This window comes from Anopheles darlingi, chromosome 2 (assembly GCF_943734745.1).
Source record: "Anopheles darlingi chromosome 2, idAnoDarlMG_H_01, whole genome shotgun sequence".
NCBI lineage: Eukaryota > Metazoa > Arthropoda > Insecta > Diptera > Culicidae > Anopheles > Anopheles darlingi.
This window is the reverse complement of record NC_064874.1, coordinates 7,731,853-7,746,994: the sequence shown is the minus strand read 5'-3', so window position 1 is coordinate 7,746,994 and position 15,142 is coordinate 7,731,853. Positions and strand designations below refer to the sequence as shown.

The window sequence follows — 15,142 nt, the reverse complement described above, 5'->3', positions numbered from 1 at the left end:
TTACATACTAAGAACGCGGCTCATAGCAAAAATCATCCGAAACGAATCCTTACTCGCCACTTTAAAATTGAAATCGACCTCGTAAACGGGCGTGCGTGTATGCAGTGTGTGTTTCCGTCGCCGGTGCAAAAAAAATAGAGAAATATCCGCAATAAATCGATTTTTACGTTGTTCCGACAAACAAATAGCGCATCATCATTGCGTGGCAATCTTCGTGCGTATTATCGTGATACCTAGCGGTTTGTGCGGGGTGTTTGCATGACTTGCATCATCGCAGGTCGGGCGCTGCAGTCGTTGATCACACACCGGGTTCCGGTCTCCGCATTCCAGACGGTCATAACCAACCGCTTGTTGGTCACTTCTTGTGCGGGCGCCGCTACCACATCCACCAGATCCAACTGTTCTTCCTTTGCCAGGCACGCACGCACGAACACGATGGGTAAACCGAAGGTTGTCTTCGTCCTGGGACCGCCCGGTTCCGGCAAGGGCACACAGTGTGAAAAGATCGTGGCCAAGTACGGCTACACGCATCTGTCCGCCGGCGATCTGCTGCGGGAGGAGCGCAACCGGGAGGGCTCCGAGTACGGTGCACTAATCGAGGACAACATCAAGAACGGACGGATCGTGCCGGTCGAGATTACCTGTGCCCTGCTGGAGAACGCGATGATCAAGACACAGGAGGTAAGAAGAAGCGCCCCGTGGTTGATAATACGAATCTATCCACGAAACTGATAAGCCCGCCTCTGGGGGCTCACCGTGTATTACACAATCGATGGACGGATCGATAGGAGAACGGCCGATGACGTGGACGATGCGTGACCTCGCACTTGTGTGATAATATGTAGCAAAAGTCTAGTCAAGTTCATGCGGTGACCCCTTATTTACGCAATCCGTTGCGTGTGGGTGCGCTATTTATAGCAGAACGCCACACGCACCGCTGCGTACGTGGACCACGCTTAGCTTTGCCTTCAGGGACGATCTCACTAATTTGATGCTCAATGTTTTGCAGGCTTCCGGTAACGATCGGTTTCTAATCGATGGATTCCCCCGCAACGAGGACAATCTGCAGGGCTGGACGAAGAAGATGGCGGACAAGGTGGAGCTGCAGTTTGTGCTGTTCTTCGAGTGCTCCGAACAGCAGTGCACCGAACGGTGCCTGAAGCGGGGCGAAAGCAGTGGCCGCTCGGACGATAATGCGGAGAGTCTGAAGAAGCGTTTTAACACGTACATCAACGATACGGTCGGTATCATCAAGCACTACGATCAGGAGCAGCTGGTGAAGAAGATCGATGCCAGCGTCAGCCCCGACGAGGTCTTTGAGCACGTGAAGGCCGCCTTCGAGCAGCAGAAGCAGTAATCACCGCGTACCCGTACGACATACGCGACCTTTGACGGCGTGTTTCGGCGTGTGAACGTATCTGGCCAGGGTCTTTTCTATTACTTCTCGTTCGTTCGTTTAATTTAATTTTACTGCGTCACAAAAAAAGGATCGTCCAAATAGGAGGAACGCGATCGCCTGTTTACCATAGTTTTGTGTCCAACGGTTTCGCCGATGGAGGAGCCGTCTACATTCCGTCGAGTCGATAGGAGCGTGCGTGAAAATGATCTTCGCTCGAATCGCCGAAGAAAGGGGGAAGCATTATTGGCACACCAGTGGTTTCAACTTAACCCACCCGTTTTTAACTATGATTTTATGATTTTAATGCAGTATTTTGCAAAGAGCAAATGGCACCCATCACAGACACCACACACACGGTCACCGTTCTAGTGTTCGCCCCTTCTTGATAACACACATATCCCAAGCAGTTGAAAGCAGATTAAAGTATTATTATTTCCTCACCGATAACATCGCAATCCAACCGGCGCATCACAAGGCGGAACTCGGTTTTGTTACAATTGGAACAATGATTCAAATGATCAGCAGCGTCCTTTCAAAAGGTTTGAATTAAGCGGGAATTGTTATAAGCAGCAGACCGATCTCCAACGGTTAGATTAACGATCAGATCAGATGCGGTGTTTTGTAAAACAATAATACGAATAGTCGAATATGTTGGTGTCGATGTGTTGATAATTGATAATAAAAAGGTATGAGATCGATATCGAGGTAAACATACTAACAGAGATAAATTTATTAAAGATCCTAGAGGTGTCCCTAATGGCAACAAGTGCCGCTAAGGCTTCCTGCTTCCTATAAATAAATGCCTGAATTGTTGGAACTTGGCCTCGGAGATGACTGCATTTACTAGCAATCGCTCGGCGTTGACTGGATCAGCGGCCGTTTCGGTGACGGCTGCATTCTTGTATAACCAAGCCAGCTCCGGTCCACCCATTGGCACACGGATCGTAAGCCGCTGTCGTCCGGTAACGCGTAATACCCGCCGTTCTACCTCGAGCAAAAGCTCGTGCACACCGTGCAGCGTTTGGGAGGAGATGAGATGCAACCGTGCGTCACTATTGTCTTCAGAGGTATCTTCGTTTTCTTGTGTACGCAGGATCGCATTCGGATCCGGCACCAAATCGATTTTGTTGCCAACGTTGATGATACGATCCGGTGTTAACGTACGATCACCTCCAGTACGCATCAGCGAACCGAGCGTACGCTCAACATGGGCACGTTGTTCGGAATGTGCCTCGTGCGCCATATCCTGCACATGCACGATCACATCGGCCAACATTGCGTCCTCGAGCGTGGCCACAAAACACTCGATCAGTCCGGTCGGAATGTCCGACATGAAGCCCACCGTATCCATGTAGAGTACCTGCAGCTTGCAAGGAAGGAGCCCCGCATGTGCCGTCACATCGAGCGTGGCAAAGAGCTGGTCCCGGGGTTGCAAGCTTTGCTCCTGTGTCAACGCTTTGATGAGCGACGTTTTACCGGCATTCGTATAGCCTACTACAGCTACGACCGGGAAGTTTTTCTGTCGGCGACGGTTGCGTAGCAACTCACGGTGTGAACGGATCGCCGACAGTTCGTGACGTAGCTTACGTTCTCGCAACTGTAGCATCTGCCGCTGGGAATCACTTAGGAACACTCGACCCCCTCCGATCGGTCCTTTCGAACCGGCTTCTTGTCCCTTCACCTGCGACCAGATGTAGGGCAGTTCGGCCAAAGCAACCTGCAGCTTCGCCTCCATGCTGACCGCATGGAGACGCAGTATCTGCACCACCACCGAGTACCGATCCATTACCGGTAACCGAAACTCCTGCTCAAGCGTTTGCTTCTGGGTGTACGTCAGAGTACCTTTGCTGATAAACACGCAGCTCAACATAGCGCCGGATTCCTGCTGAGCGCGTATCACCGCTTTCAGTTCCTCCAGCTTTCCGCTACCGAACAGTTGCCGTTTTTCGAGCGTTTCCACCGGTACCTTCAGGCTGAGTACCGTGTTCCATCTTGGTAGGGAACGAACTAGTGCTTCCGCTTCCTGTAGCAACAGCTCCGGCTTGGTGGCACTCTTGCGTGGACCCCATTTGATGTACGGTTGAATGATGACCACGTTGTGGGCGTTTAGGATGCGTTTGGTCACGTGCATGGCACTGCTAGCGACCGAATCGTACTCACGGTCATCGATCAGTTGGGCTCGGTTCGACTCATCGCTCGCACCGTTATCGATGGATTCGTCCTCGTCCTCTACGTCCTGCATGCTGGTGCGCTTGTTGCTCGCTTTGTGACGCTGGCCAGCCACTTTGCCACTCTTATATTTACTAGAATCAGTGTATTTTCCACGACTTAAAACATTTTCCACCAGCTGGTTCCATCTTTGCGCGGCTCCTGCGATCGGACAGTGATCGACAGGGAACCAATTCCTATAGCTACCACGGATGATCCTGCCGGTGGTCCGAAGGCATGTTCGTAACATTCTGGTGGCCGTCGTTAGAAACTCTTCACAGCCTCCTTTTCCGGTGTAGATTCGAGCGTTTCCTGCAACACACTGTACTTGTCCTCTATGGCCATCCACCGGGCCTGGCAGGCGAGCGTACGATCGGATGTTACCTTGTACGCGGCGACGGTAGATACGAGTGTTGCCACCAGCACGTTACCCTTGCGAGTGTACGGCAGATAGCGCTGGCCGATCTGCTGCAGGAAGTAGACACCGGCAAATCCGAGCGAAAACGTGGCCAGCCCCGTAAACAGTGAGCGGGTCATACACTCGAGGTACGAGTCGAACCCGGGATGCTTATCACGCTGCTGTTCCTTGAGCGCTCGTATATCGTTCATCGTTCGGTGGACCGGCCGAGGATTTACTTAGTGTCGAATATCGGTAATTCGTAGAGCAGTTCACTAATTTTACACGTTACGCAATGTTACGACCGGAAGTCGCCTAAAACAACAGACCGGTTCTTCCTGATACCGCACGGTTGGTAGTTTCTCCGAGGCTCAGCGAAACGACGAGCGTTGAGTTTATTCTTAAGACGCATAAAACTGGCCAAAACTGTTAATAATTTCTCATTTTTAGCAGCGCGCCGGGAGTTAAAGGTTTTTGTTTTGATTTTTTTACAGGTCTTTTTCGTAGTATCGTTATATGGCCAACGATAGCCCGTTTATCGCTCGGTTGACATTATATGGCCATTTTACAATATTTCTCTCCAAAAAAGATAAAATTTAAAAATATTTTTAATTAAATTCTGGTAATTTTTTACAAATATATGTGTCGAAAAAATGGTTGGAAGCATATCAGTATGTTTCATAAGCCGTGGCCACACGGGGCGAAAATTTGCGCGCAAATTTGCACATTAATGCCAAAATGTTTTCGCTTCGTGTGGCAGGGGTAAAAACCCGAAAATTTATGCCGAAATGTCAAACGTATTGTTTTCATCTGTGTTTTGGCCGCTGAAGTTGATTTCCGAATAAATTTTGCAGTTTTTAACGATATTGTTGCTGTTGCTGTTATATTTATATTAAAAATGCAAAAACAATACGAAAAGAACCTACATTTTCGTAAATAAAGCGTTCGATAGCGTCAAGGGTTCAGCGAAAAAGTCCGCGGACGTATAAAAGTTTGACAGCGTGTAAGGGTTAAGCGAAACCGTTTTGGCATTAATTTTTTCGTTTGCGCTAGAGTTTTCGCCCCGTGTGGCCACGGCTATAGAATTATTTTAGGTAAAATAAAAACAAAGGTTAAGTGGGTTCAGAATGTAAACAAACACCACACGTCACACAAATCGCGGCCGAAAACGAAATTAAAGCTGGAATAATTGGAGAATTTCACCTATTTTTACCTCGGGAATGGAAAACGTGGCGACCCTGAGGGCGGACAACGCCAATCTGCGTAAGATACAGTCCAAACTGGTGCAGTGGGAGTTGAAGGAGAACCCTCTGGCGCCGCTCAGTACCGGACAAACGGATTTCATCAACCGGCTGACGGATCTAGTCCAGGGCAACAACCCCTCACCGACATCGACTGCCGGAGATTCGGTATGTTCCTGCTCCAGTTGCAGGACTGATAATCTATGTACAAAATGCAACGTTTATGCTCTTTCGTTCAGCAGGATGGTGCGATCAATGAGGGAACGGTTGAGTTGCCGGCGTCTCTGGAATCGTTCAAACAATCCGCGTGCGTGATCGACACGACGCAAAACTTCCTCTCCTGGTACAACTCGATCGATGCGGAAATCCTCGAACACTTCGATGAGGCCTATCTGGAGTACTACGAGCAGCTTCGATCGCGAGCCAGTGAGTGCGATACGATGCTGCAGGAGATCGACGAATCGCTCGGTTCACTCCGCAAACTCACGCAGGAGTTTAACTTTGTCTCGGAGAAGACGTCCTCACTGCACCAGGCCAGCGAAAGTTTGCTGCAAGATCAAACCAAGCTGAGCGATAGTGGTGAGGAGATCCGCAAACGATTAAAGTACTTTAGTCAGGCCGAAAGCATCTCGCAACGATTGCACAATCCCACGGTTTCCGTTTCGAACGAATCGTTTGCGGACGTACTGAACACGATTGACGATTGCATCGAGTATATGCGAGTAAACGTAAGTCGATATCTCGCGATCGGATAGTCGTGATCGTTGCAAACAAATTATCCTTCGTTCTATCCTTCCAGCCAACGTTCTGTGAAGCATCGGCTTATAGCATCAAGTATCGAACGTGTCTCGCCAAGGCAGCACAAATGATGAAGGTATACGTGACAAATATACTGGCCAATGCGACCGCACAAGTGCTCTCACCAAAGGGCGGACAAGGAGCGGCGGCTCCCCGGTCACTGGAAGCGTTGGAGCAGCTGAAGGTGGGCGATCGTGCCACGGAGGCAGCATTTGCACTGTTTTACGGCAAATTTCAAGCTTCGGCACCTCGCGTTAAGCGCATTACGGGACTGATCGAAGAGCGGCTTGACCGTAGTCCTGATTATGAGATTCTGCTTGGCGAACTTCATCAAACCTATCTTACCCAGCGTGCTACGGTGAGTTGGTCTGGCCGATCGGTGAACGATCAACGCTAACCGAAGGTCGTAAGATGGGTAATTGGTTGCTTACTTTTTTTACTACACTTTTGTAGATCATGAGTGGCGGTGTCGATCAAGCGATCAAGGAGCTGGCCAAGAAGCATAAAGGCGATCACTGTGCTCTGGTTCGATCGGCCTGCGCCTTCATGGTGCACATATGCCAGGACGAGCATCGGTTGTTTTACCATTTCTTTGCAAAACCGAGTGACCAATTGATGTGAGTAATAGGAGCTTTGCTTAAATACATATTATTTAATGATTTCGGCCCTCTTTTCCCTAGTGGTTACATGGAAGGATTGTGTACCATATTGTATGACATACTGAGGCCTTACATTATCCGCATCGATCATCTGGAAACCCTAGCAGAGATCTGCAGCATCCTGAAGGTGGAGATGCTCGATGAACATGTGGCTTACAGCCGTAAGTGACAAGCTCTACCGACACCGGCGATCGTTTTAATTGATTGCCACTCGCACCTTCTCTTTCCCTCATCCCATATAGCCGATTCCCTGGAAGCGTTCGCTAAGATTGTCTATCAGTTGCTGCAGGATGTACAGGAACGGATTGGATTCCGGGCTCAGAACTATCTCGAATCGGACATTCGCAACTATCGTCCATCGGCCGGTGATCTAGCCTATCCGGAGAAGTTGGAGATGATGGAAAGTATTGCTCTGTCGCTGCAAGATAACGCGGCCCATCATCACCACCATCATCCCGTACCACTGCGCCGTGTCGATTCGCGTAGTTCGATCGTTTCGGGAATGTCACTTGCCTCACAGGATACCGTAAACGAGGCACCGGCATTGCGAAGCCGCGCTAGCAATTCACCGGCCGATATGCACGGTATGTGGTATCCGACCGTACGACGCACGCTCGTTTGCCTTTCGCGGCTCTATCGGTGCATCGATAAGTCCATCTTCCAGAGTCTCTCACAGCAAGCGCTAGCACACTGCATTCACAGTGTGTCGAGTGCTGCTGGCGAGATCGCCAAAAACCGTACCACGATCGACGGTGAGCTGTTCGAGATCAAGCATCTGTTGATTCTCCGAGAACAGATTGCTCCGTTTAGGGTTGATTTTACGGCCAAGGAAACTAGCCTCGATTTTAGCAAAGTGCGTACGGCAGCGTACGAGTTGCTGCAGAAACGTAAACAGCTGTTTTCGCTTGGTTCGAACAATGCGTTGCTTGAGTTTCTGCTGGATGGTACGCCGCAGGTCCGAGAACAGTTGCTCGATTCGCGTAAAGATGTCGATCGGCAGCTGAAGGCCGTTTGCGAAACGTTCATCACCGATGCATCCAGGCAGCTCGTGGGGCCAGTACTGACGTTTATCGAAACGGCGCAGAACCATCTCCGTAATCAACCAGCGGGAAAAGCAGCTGCCGGACAGCAGCAGGGAGCTGGATCGGCGATGGCTCTTCGTCTTGCACCGTTCGCTGCCCCACAACAGATCAGCTCCATCATACAGGAGTGTTTGCGGAACATCAAGACTAAGCTGGCCGGATTGCAGCGTTCGATGCAGCTATACCTGTCGAACAAGGACACCGAGTTCATCCTGTTTCGGCCAATTCGAGTAAGTCTTTTGCTCACAATAGTGACCGAAATGCGCGGTTTTATTAACTCTCCGTTCTGTTTTGTCTCTAAATCTCAGAATAACATCATCGGTGCGTTTGTGAAGCTAGAGCAGATCCTCATGCTGAACGCGTACACCAAAGATGATCTGACCATCGTAAGCTGCCCCTCGGCGGAACAAATCTCCGTCTTGCTGTCGAGTGTTAATCTTAGTGGAGCTGCCGGACCGGGTGGAGAAACGACGGCTGCCTTCGGCAGAACGCAGACGGGGGAGGCGCAACGAAAGATCAGCACGTCGTCCTCGGTCGGTAGTGGCCATTCGGTAAAAGCACCGATCGAGAAAAAGGTAAGCTTCGATAGTGGTGCTAACACAGTACTAGAGATCGAGCGAACAGAGGACGTTGTGACGGCAGAGGAAGCTGTTGAACAGGCAAATGAAGTTACAGCGGAAGTGACAGAGACACCGAATGCGCCGGAAATGCCTGCTCCCGGGGCGCAAATAGTATGAAGTTCCTGGTGTTATGTATTGCAATATTCCAAATTTATTACTCGTTAGTTATCTTTTTATTTAGAGAATTTATTTTCCGTTTTTGTTTGCATTATCCAACTGAAACTAATTGCTGAGTTAAGTATCGTGACAAGTTCTTGCTTAGATCGAGTAAAATGAAAGTAAATAAAACAATATTCCCATTAATAGAGTATTCAATGGAGATCGGTGAACACAAGCTCCAATTAGAAGTCGCGTATTCCTGTGAGAATCTATCTCGTAGTAGTTATATCACATTTTTATCTTAAATAATTTCATTATTTAAAGAATCCTTCCAAGACAGAAGAAGAACGTTCGTCGATTGTAACGTGTTATAAGTAAGCAAAGGCTACTGCGAACGCCAACCAGGTACTGCAGAAGAACTAAAGATTGTACCTTGTACGATCCCACGATCAGCTGATCAGTAAAATGATCCATTTTCATTACAAACAGCGGTATCTGGCCATCGTCAAGTCGCCTAAGATCATCTCCACCAACAACTGCACGTGGCCGGGGAGTTGGTGGGGGTAGGCCGTCTTCGTGGTCGACCCATCGTCGAGATGAATGCCATGAATCGGTTCTTGTTTAACTCTTTCGCGGAACATCGGCTTCGGGTCCGGGTTCGGTACCATTCGGGAGGTAGCTCAGCATTCTCGTGTGCTGTGCGTCGCGCCATGATTTTTTCAGCAGGCAGTGTGTAGTACCCTCCTGAGTTCAACGTTGTTCGTCCAACGGCGAGGTCGTCGCGTACCGTGGCCGTTCGAAGTGCGTAGAGACAGCGAGCGTGTATAGGCTCTCTAGCGGGAGGTTGATTCCGGGCGACGACGAAGCATAAGTTCGTTTTGCGAAGCCACCAGCAAACAAGCGCTTATTTGGTCAACCGTCGACAGACGAAAAACGCGTTTCTGTCCCGTGATCCAGCAAGTGTGTGACGACTCGAGAATTATTGCGAGAAGAAAGCAGGAACCAGTCGTTTATCTCCGAACCGTGCAGAATACGGGCATTGTGCGCCGCGCGCACTGAGCAGCAGGAAATTATAAATATACTTTCCGGTTCACCTCATCGGTTAATCTGTTGACCGTCGTCGGCGGCGATTGCCACCCAACCCAACACCACCGCTGGCGTTTGTTGTTCGGTGCCGGAGCCCAGACCACAAGTCGCTTGAGGAGGTAAATAGATTCGCCCCGTGATTTGAAGCGCCCGCTCTCGGTGCGTACAATCATCGTCGTCGTCTCTGGCGTCGATTCCTTTGTTCCCGTTTGATCCGTACGACTCCGACTCCCGGAACCACCGTTCGCAACCATAGCGGCAGTGATTGATTTAAGAGGTCGCCAGGAACAGGGCAATGTGCGTCGCAGTAACAACAACAACAACCAGCGTTGCTGATCACAGGATGACGAGGAAGGCATTAAACGAAGAAGCGAAAGATGAGAGTGCATCATGTCCCGTGCGTGCTGTGTGAAGGTGTTCCGTGGCTGAGATTGCGGTTGATGAGTGATTTGAAGATTTTTATTTTGCGTTTTTTTTAATGGCACAAGGGTTTTGCCCCGCAGGATGATGCCCAGGCATCGTCCTCGTAAAAAAAACCAATCTATCTCTAGTGCGAAGCGAATGCCCCAGCAAAACTGTAGAACAGTGGCCCTGTGTGCTGTTTTGGGGTACGGGGAAAGTACACAAAAAACACGGACGACGACGGCGACGGCGACGACCGTCGCCGCGTGAGATCCCGTTAATGTGCGTGTGATGCGCCGTGGACCGGTGGAAGAGACAACAACAGGATCAGGAGCAGCAGCAGGGTGGGAAGGGAAGCGAAGAACGTGTCGTCAATATAGAACGGGAAGAGAAAAGAACGAAAAAATAGAAGGTACATGTGTTTATGTGAATAATGAGTGCGTGTGTGTGCGTCCGCACGATTCATGTGCGTTGCCCCCGACGACGACGACGACGACGATGACGACGCGACGGCAGCATAACCAACAGCATGATGATGATGCTGCCGAAGATGCTCCCGGAAGAACGACGGTGATGAATGAAAAACCTGCTGCTGCTGGTGCGGCCAAGGGAAGGCACTCGAACCTGTACCAATAACAATAATGTGAAAAGCAATCAGCCCGTGATGCTGTAATGTACAATCGATCCTAGATGGCTAGACGACGACGACGACGACGAGAGGCGCTGGCATCGATTAACGCCACACCGCCGGCCATTAATCCGGGGACGCACTCGCACCTCTTCTTCCCCGTGGCAGCATCAATAGCAAGGTGCAATTCATGGAAAAACAGAAAAGATTTATCCCCGCCGGGCAACACACACATACAAGCTGTTGGTGTATGTGTGTGTGCGTGCATGCGTGCGTGTTTGGCCAATAGAATTTCAAAAAAAGAATCTTCTTTTCACTCACACACACGCACACGCGGTTCACAACACCAACACACGCAGCCGGACTTCGGGTCACTCACGGGGAGCTCACACAAACCGAACCGCAAACTGAACCGAACCGGGACCCCACGAAAGGATAGCTGCGATTACGGAAGTAATGGAAATGGCAGAAGAAAAAGGATGAGACAGTAGAGAGAGAGAGGGAGAGAGAGAGAGATATTGGAACAAAACAAAGGAAGAAGCGGAAGCAAACCGGAAGCAAACATTCCCGGCTTTGGCTTGGCGGTGAACTATCGGTTTTCGGTCGGAACCGTGTGCCAAGTTACACCGCCGAGACCGGCAAGGGGTCGGGACCGGACCGTCGTCGTCGCCGCCGCCGTCACTCATGCTGCGGTTCGTTCGCTGAATTGGTGTTTAAGGACCTGGCAGGCAAGGGGGGTGTAGGATGGTGTAGGCAGAGCTAAAAGCAATCTAACTCCGGGGAGATGAAATGGAAATGCTCACTAGTAACCGCAACCAATGCAAATGGATTTCTGTCCCTTTGCTCGCTTGATGTGGCTCGCGCAGTACCCTCCCCTTACCCCCTCTCTGGAATGGAATGGACGAGACAGCATAAACCACCCACCAACCCCCGGGCCGGGGGGGGGCACGCCGGAAACATGCTGCAACAATTATGCAAAACTCGATTGCGCTCGCGATAACGCGCCCATCAGCCCGATGTGCAGCAATAATTATCTGGCATAATGATTGCTGCTGCTGGTTGCACTGACTGGTGAAATGCAGCAAAAGGACTGCAATGCTCCAAAATAAAAAAAAAAGAGGAATGAAAAGGCAAAAGGAATGGACGGAATTAGCCCTAAGCAATCGGCACCCAAAGGAGTGTCAGAAGCGGCATCACCACCGCCATCCCAAGATTACACCCGGAGAAGCAGGACGTTCCCGTGGGGCCCGAAGTGGTGGCCTCCGTGTGATGGCTTCTTAAATGCTCGCTGGATGACTGGCTGGCTGGTGGAATAAGCGAATCAAGGGCCCCAAGGCACACCAAGGCACACCGGGCAAATCCTTTGAAGCGAGTCTGCGAAGGAACGGAAGGACAACACCACACGGACAGACAGAGCCACAGAGAGAACGAGAACGAGAGAAAAGAAAGGAAAAGGTGTATTTGCAAGCCGCCCCAAAACCAATCAAGTGCGCGCGGTCGAGTTCCCCTCTTTCCCCTTCCCCCATTCCTTCCATTCGGGCCCTCCGGTGGCACTAATGATGGAGACGCATCTTTAAACGCAATTCACCGCCGCGAAGGCCGCCGCTTTGGGGCGTAAATGATGCGCTGCATCGCGATCCGCTAGCTGGCTGGCTGACTGGCAGCCCTGTTCCCTCCTGGTTACCATGGCAATTTGGTTGCGTCCTTTCGTGTGACGTGACCGGACCCCCCTTCGTCTCAACCAAAAGAAGAAGAAGTCCAAAGAGGGAGATTCGCGCGTACTCTGTCTGCCAAAAAATCCGGTTTTTTTTTCGGGGGGGAGCTCCCGGGGCCTTCTTGGGAGTTCTGTGCGAGGTAGGGGATGGTCGTGCGTCCCCCCCCCCCGCCTCTTCCTCTGATCCATCGCAATGGGCGGTACCGGAGGGGCGTTGATTTCGCAGAAGTTTGACTGATTTTATTATAGTTTGCTGGCCGACTGTGGCTGGCCGGCCCGGTTGACCGGTTCCGTTTTCCGTTCCTTCTAATTATGTCCGCTGCAACCGACAGAGATCGGTTGGCCGAGTGATGGCCGTGCGGTGCTAGAGGGGTTGCCCCACCGCGGTGCTTCTCATTAGTCAACGTTTTGGTGCTGCAGAGACCTAAAGTTGCCCGTTGTGTAATGTGTGCTAATTCCACAAATACCTTATCTACGTTTCTTTTCTCTCTCCCTCTCTTTTTTTCCTCCACCAGGAAGCGTCCAGCTAATCAGCAAGCGACCGAGGGAAAGAGAGAGCAAAAGAGCTCCAGAATCCGTTTGGTTCCGGTGCGGTGCGTGCCGAGTGCGTGCGATGCTTTCAGAGTCCAGCGGTTGTTAATGCTACTATCACTCTAACTGTGCCGGGTCCTGGACCGCTGCCGGGGCGGTCTCTCTCTCTGATATCTGCCGTGCTCTGATGACATCGGGTGCCATTACAACAATCCCTCGACGCGGCGGGAGGGTCCCTGGCCCTGAGCGCGAGCGTGCATAAATATTAATGGAACGACCTTCTCGTCCTCCTGCTTGTCGTCCTCCTCCTCCTCCTGCTCTTCATTTTCCGTGATCTCCCCGGTCAGTGTGTGTGTGTGTGTGTGTGTGTGTGTGAAGGAGGGGCGGACCGGCCCCCCGTGCGCGGTATCCCGGGGTAAATTAGATTAAAAAGCGGTAAAAATCAAGAAATGCGCTCTCGACTAAAAGGGTGATTTTTTGGGGGAGGCGGCACTCTACGGAGTTTCGGTGCGTGCGTTCTCCGTGTGTGTTTTTTTCTGGTGTATCCTGGTGCGTGTGTGTGTGTGTGTGTGTGTCTGCGCCTCTTGTGCGGTGTTAGCGGTGGTGCAGGCCCCGCAAAACGTCCCCCACCATTAGTGGCGCGAGCGAGCGAGCGAGCGCGCGCGCCCTTGCGAGTAGTAGTGGCCGCGCACTGTGTGTGAGGTCCAAGTTTGAAGGAGGAAGAGAAGAAGAAGCAAAAGTGCTGTTCGCGGTGGTGTGCCAGGTGACCACGGGGAAGACGGGAAGGTGAGGGAGATCCGGTCCCGGTTTTGTGCGTAAGTGTGTATCGGTCGTTCGGTCGGTCGATCATCTTCGGCTCAATTAGAGTGAGCTTTTGCTTCTTTGAGCAGCAGCAGCAGCAGAAGAAGAATAGGTGGTGAACGGCGAAGAAAGGCGAAGGAGAAGAGTTAAAGAAAACAAAGTGGAAGCACAGCAGGTGACGAAGGCCGTGGAGTCTCGCTGGAGTTGTTCGCAGTTCGCGGAGAGTTCATCGGATCGTCCACAGGTATGTCGCGAGAAACTTGTTTTTATTTTTTCTAGGTTAAGGCGCCAACAGGCTACTAGATTGGTATTTGAAGCTGCTGGTTATGTGCCTGCAGCAGAAGATCTACTCGCAGGAAACCTGCTACCAAATGACTTCTGTTGGTCTTGGTAACTCATGGAAGTTACGCAAGATACTCAGAACTTCAAAAGACGATTCAGTGACAGCAACTTTCACTATACCATGGACCTCACTTTCAACTTCCATTCCCTACAAAACCGAATCCACATGTCTATTGCATCATCAATGTCGGTGGTTAATATCTAAAAACGGGAAATGGAAAGAAAAGAGACGATCTGAAATTGAAAATAGAAACTGGCCCTGGCCCTGGCCGGCAGCCCCTGGCAATTCGGGAATTCCGTGCTCACTTCGGTTCGCTTTTCATATTCAAATTCCAAAACTATCCACTGACGTTATTCCCACATGACGCGCCGAACGTAACGCCGAACCGAACGCCGATCTCGCGAGGGCGAAGGGAAGATCGCCACGGTTTTGATGGCCACAAGGGGGCCGCCCCGCTCCACCTCGCTACCGCCCTCTGGGGGCCTTGTGTAGTCCCGCCGCCGGTCGATCCAAATGTTTTGTCACGCGTTATGAAAACGCCGTAAACAATTTTAATGGCAACCAGCGCTCCGTAACAGCCATCATTTTGGATCATTTCCCGCGCCCACCAACGCTCGGTGGCGCGCCATTCATCATCATCATGATCATCAGCATCATCATGATCCCCGTCTTCGTCGTGGTATCCTCACGATCAGCGAGTGGAATCGATCGAAATGATAAGAAATGGAAATGGAGTTGCTTCATCGTTTCAGTTCACGGTTCTATCTCTCTCTCTCTCTCTCTCTCTTTCTTTCTCCCCATCATACCACCAACTGCCCTGTTCGATTAGTATGAGTATGAGTAATCAATCGGGAATTAAAAGAACATACATCGGCGGACGGTGTTCCAGCATAACTCCGGCCGCTTGTATGCCGCCTTCGCCAAGCAGCAGGAGCAGCAGCAGCAACAGGAGGGGCACAATCGAGCTCAATTTGTGGGCTAAAATATGATCTTTCCGGATCGTGTGATGATACCGAGACAGAGAGATAGACAGACGGAGAGAGAGAGCGAGAGAGCGAGTGAGAATGAAAGGATGATCTTCGGCGAGGAAGAAGAGGAGAAAGAAGAGCCGCAGCAAAACGGAGCAATTCGTTC

The 15,142-nt window shown here is 50.9% G+C and overlaps 4 protein-coding genes and 1 long non-coding RNA gene across 7 annotated transcripts in view; 3 read left to right on the top strand and 2 right to left on the bottom strand.

The window, feature by feature from the left end:
• LOC125951205 (UMP-CMP kinase) lies at window positions 1–2,109 on the top strand. Its single transcript, XM_049679869.1, has 2 exons — window positions 1–681; window positions 1,010–2,109. The coding sequence occupies exons 1-2, from the start codon at window positions 259–261 to the stop codon at window positions 1,355–1,357; spliced, it is 771 nt and encodes a 256-aa protein (XP_049535826.1). The 5' UTR covers window positions 1–258; the 3' UTR covers window positions 1,358–2,109.
• LOC125951140 (putative GTP-binding protein 6) lies at window positions 2,106–3,868 on the bottom strand. The gene has a single exon (XM_049679753.1). It carries the CDS (start codon window positions 3,855–3,857, stop codon window positions 2,172–2,174), a length of 1,686 nt encoding a protein of 561 aa, XP_049535710.1. The 5' UTR covers window positions 3,858–3,868; the 3' UTR covers window positions 2,106–2,171.
• LOC125951233 (transmembrane protein 141) lies at window positions 3,868–4,488 on the bottom strand. Its single transcript, XM_049679921.1, has one exon. It carries the CDS (start codon window positions 4,214–4,216, stop codon window positions 3,872–3,874), a length of 345 nt encoding a protein of 114 aa, XP_049535878.1. The 5' UTR covers window positions 4,217–4,488; the 3' UTR covers window positions 3,868–3,871.
• Window positions 4,489–5,153: 665 nt separating this feature from the next.
• On the top strand, window positions 5,154–8,737 carry LOC125951112 (conserved oligomeric Golgi complex subunit 3). Of its 2 annotated transcripts, none has more exons than XM_049679705.1 (7): window positions 5,154–5,413; window positions 5,488–5,973; window positions 6,045–6,401; window positions 6,497–6,660; window positions 6,724–6,863; window positions 6,945–8,014; window positions 8,093–8,737. In XM_049679705.1, exons 1-7 carry the CDS (start codon window positions 5,225–5,227, stop codon window positions 8,519–8,521), a joined length of 2,835 nt encoding a protein of 944 aa, XP_049535662.1. In that variant the 5' UTR covers window positions 5,154–5,224; the 3' UTR covers window positions 8,522–8,737. The 2 variants fall into 2 exon arrangements, with proteins under 2 accessions (XP_049535662.1, XP_049535661.1); XM_049679704.1 differs by having other exon boundaries at window positions 5,485–5,973.
• A 533-nt stretch (window positions 8,738–9,270) lies between these two features.
• Window positions 9,271–15,142, top strand: part of LOC125951241 (uncharacterized) — an 88,593-nt gene continuing 82,721 nt past the window's right edge. The window contains exons 1-2 of one of the 2 annotated variants that reach the window (XR_007468775.1): window positions 9,271–9,374; window positions 12,849–13,909. This is a non-coding gene — a long non-coding RNA (uncharacterized LOC125951241). Of the gene's footprint in view, window positions 9,709–12,848; window positions 13,910–15,142 lie in introns of both variants that reach the window. The other variant, XR_007468774.1, reaches the window with a different exon arrangement.

Excerpts from the sequence above, each read along its gene's own strand:
- LOC125951205 (XM_049679869.1), top strand. The coding sequence starts at position 259 with ATGACTTGCATCATCGCAGGTCGGGCGCTGCAGTCGTTGATCACACAC. Across the intron at positions 682-1,009 it reads CGATGATCAAGACACAGGAG|GCTTCCGGTAACGATCGGTT; the intron begins GTAAGAAGAAGC and ends AATGTTTTGCAG.
- LOC125951140 (XM_049679753.1), bottom strand. The coding sequence starts at position 3,857 with ATGTTACGAACATGCCTTCGGACCACCGGCAGGATCATCCGTGGTAGC.
- LOC125951233 (XM_049679921.1), bottom strand. The coding sequence starts at position 4,216 with ATGAACGATATACGAGCGCTCAAGGAACAGCAGCGTGATAAGCATCCC.
- LOC125951112 (XM_049679704.1), top strand. The coding sequence starts at position 5,225 with ATGGAAAACGTGGCGACCCTGAGGGCGGACAACGCCAATCTGCGTAAG. Across the intron at positions 6,402-6,496 it reads ATCTTACCCAGCGTGCTACG|ATCATGAGTGGCGGTGTCGA; the intron begins GTGAGTTGGTCT and ends ACACTTTTGTAG. Across the intron at positions 8,015-8,092 it reads TCCTGTTTCGGCCAATTCGA|AATAACATCATCGGTGCGTT; the intron begins GTAAGTCTTTTG and ends TCTAAATCTCAG.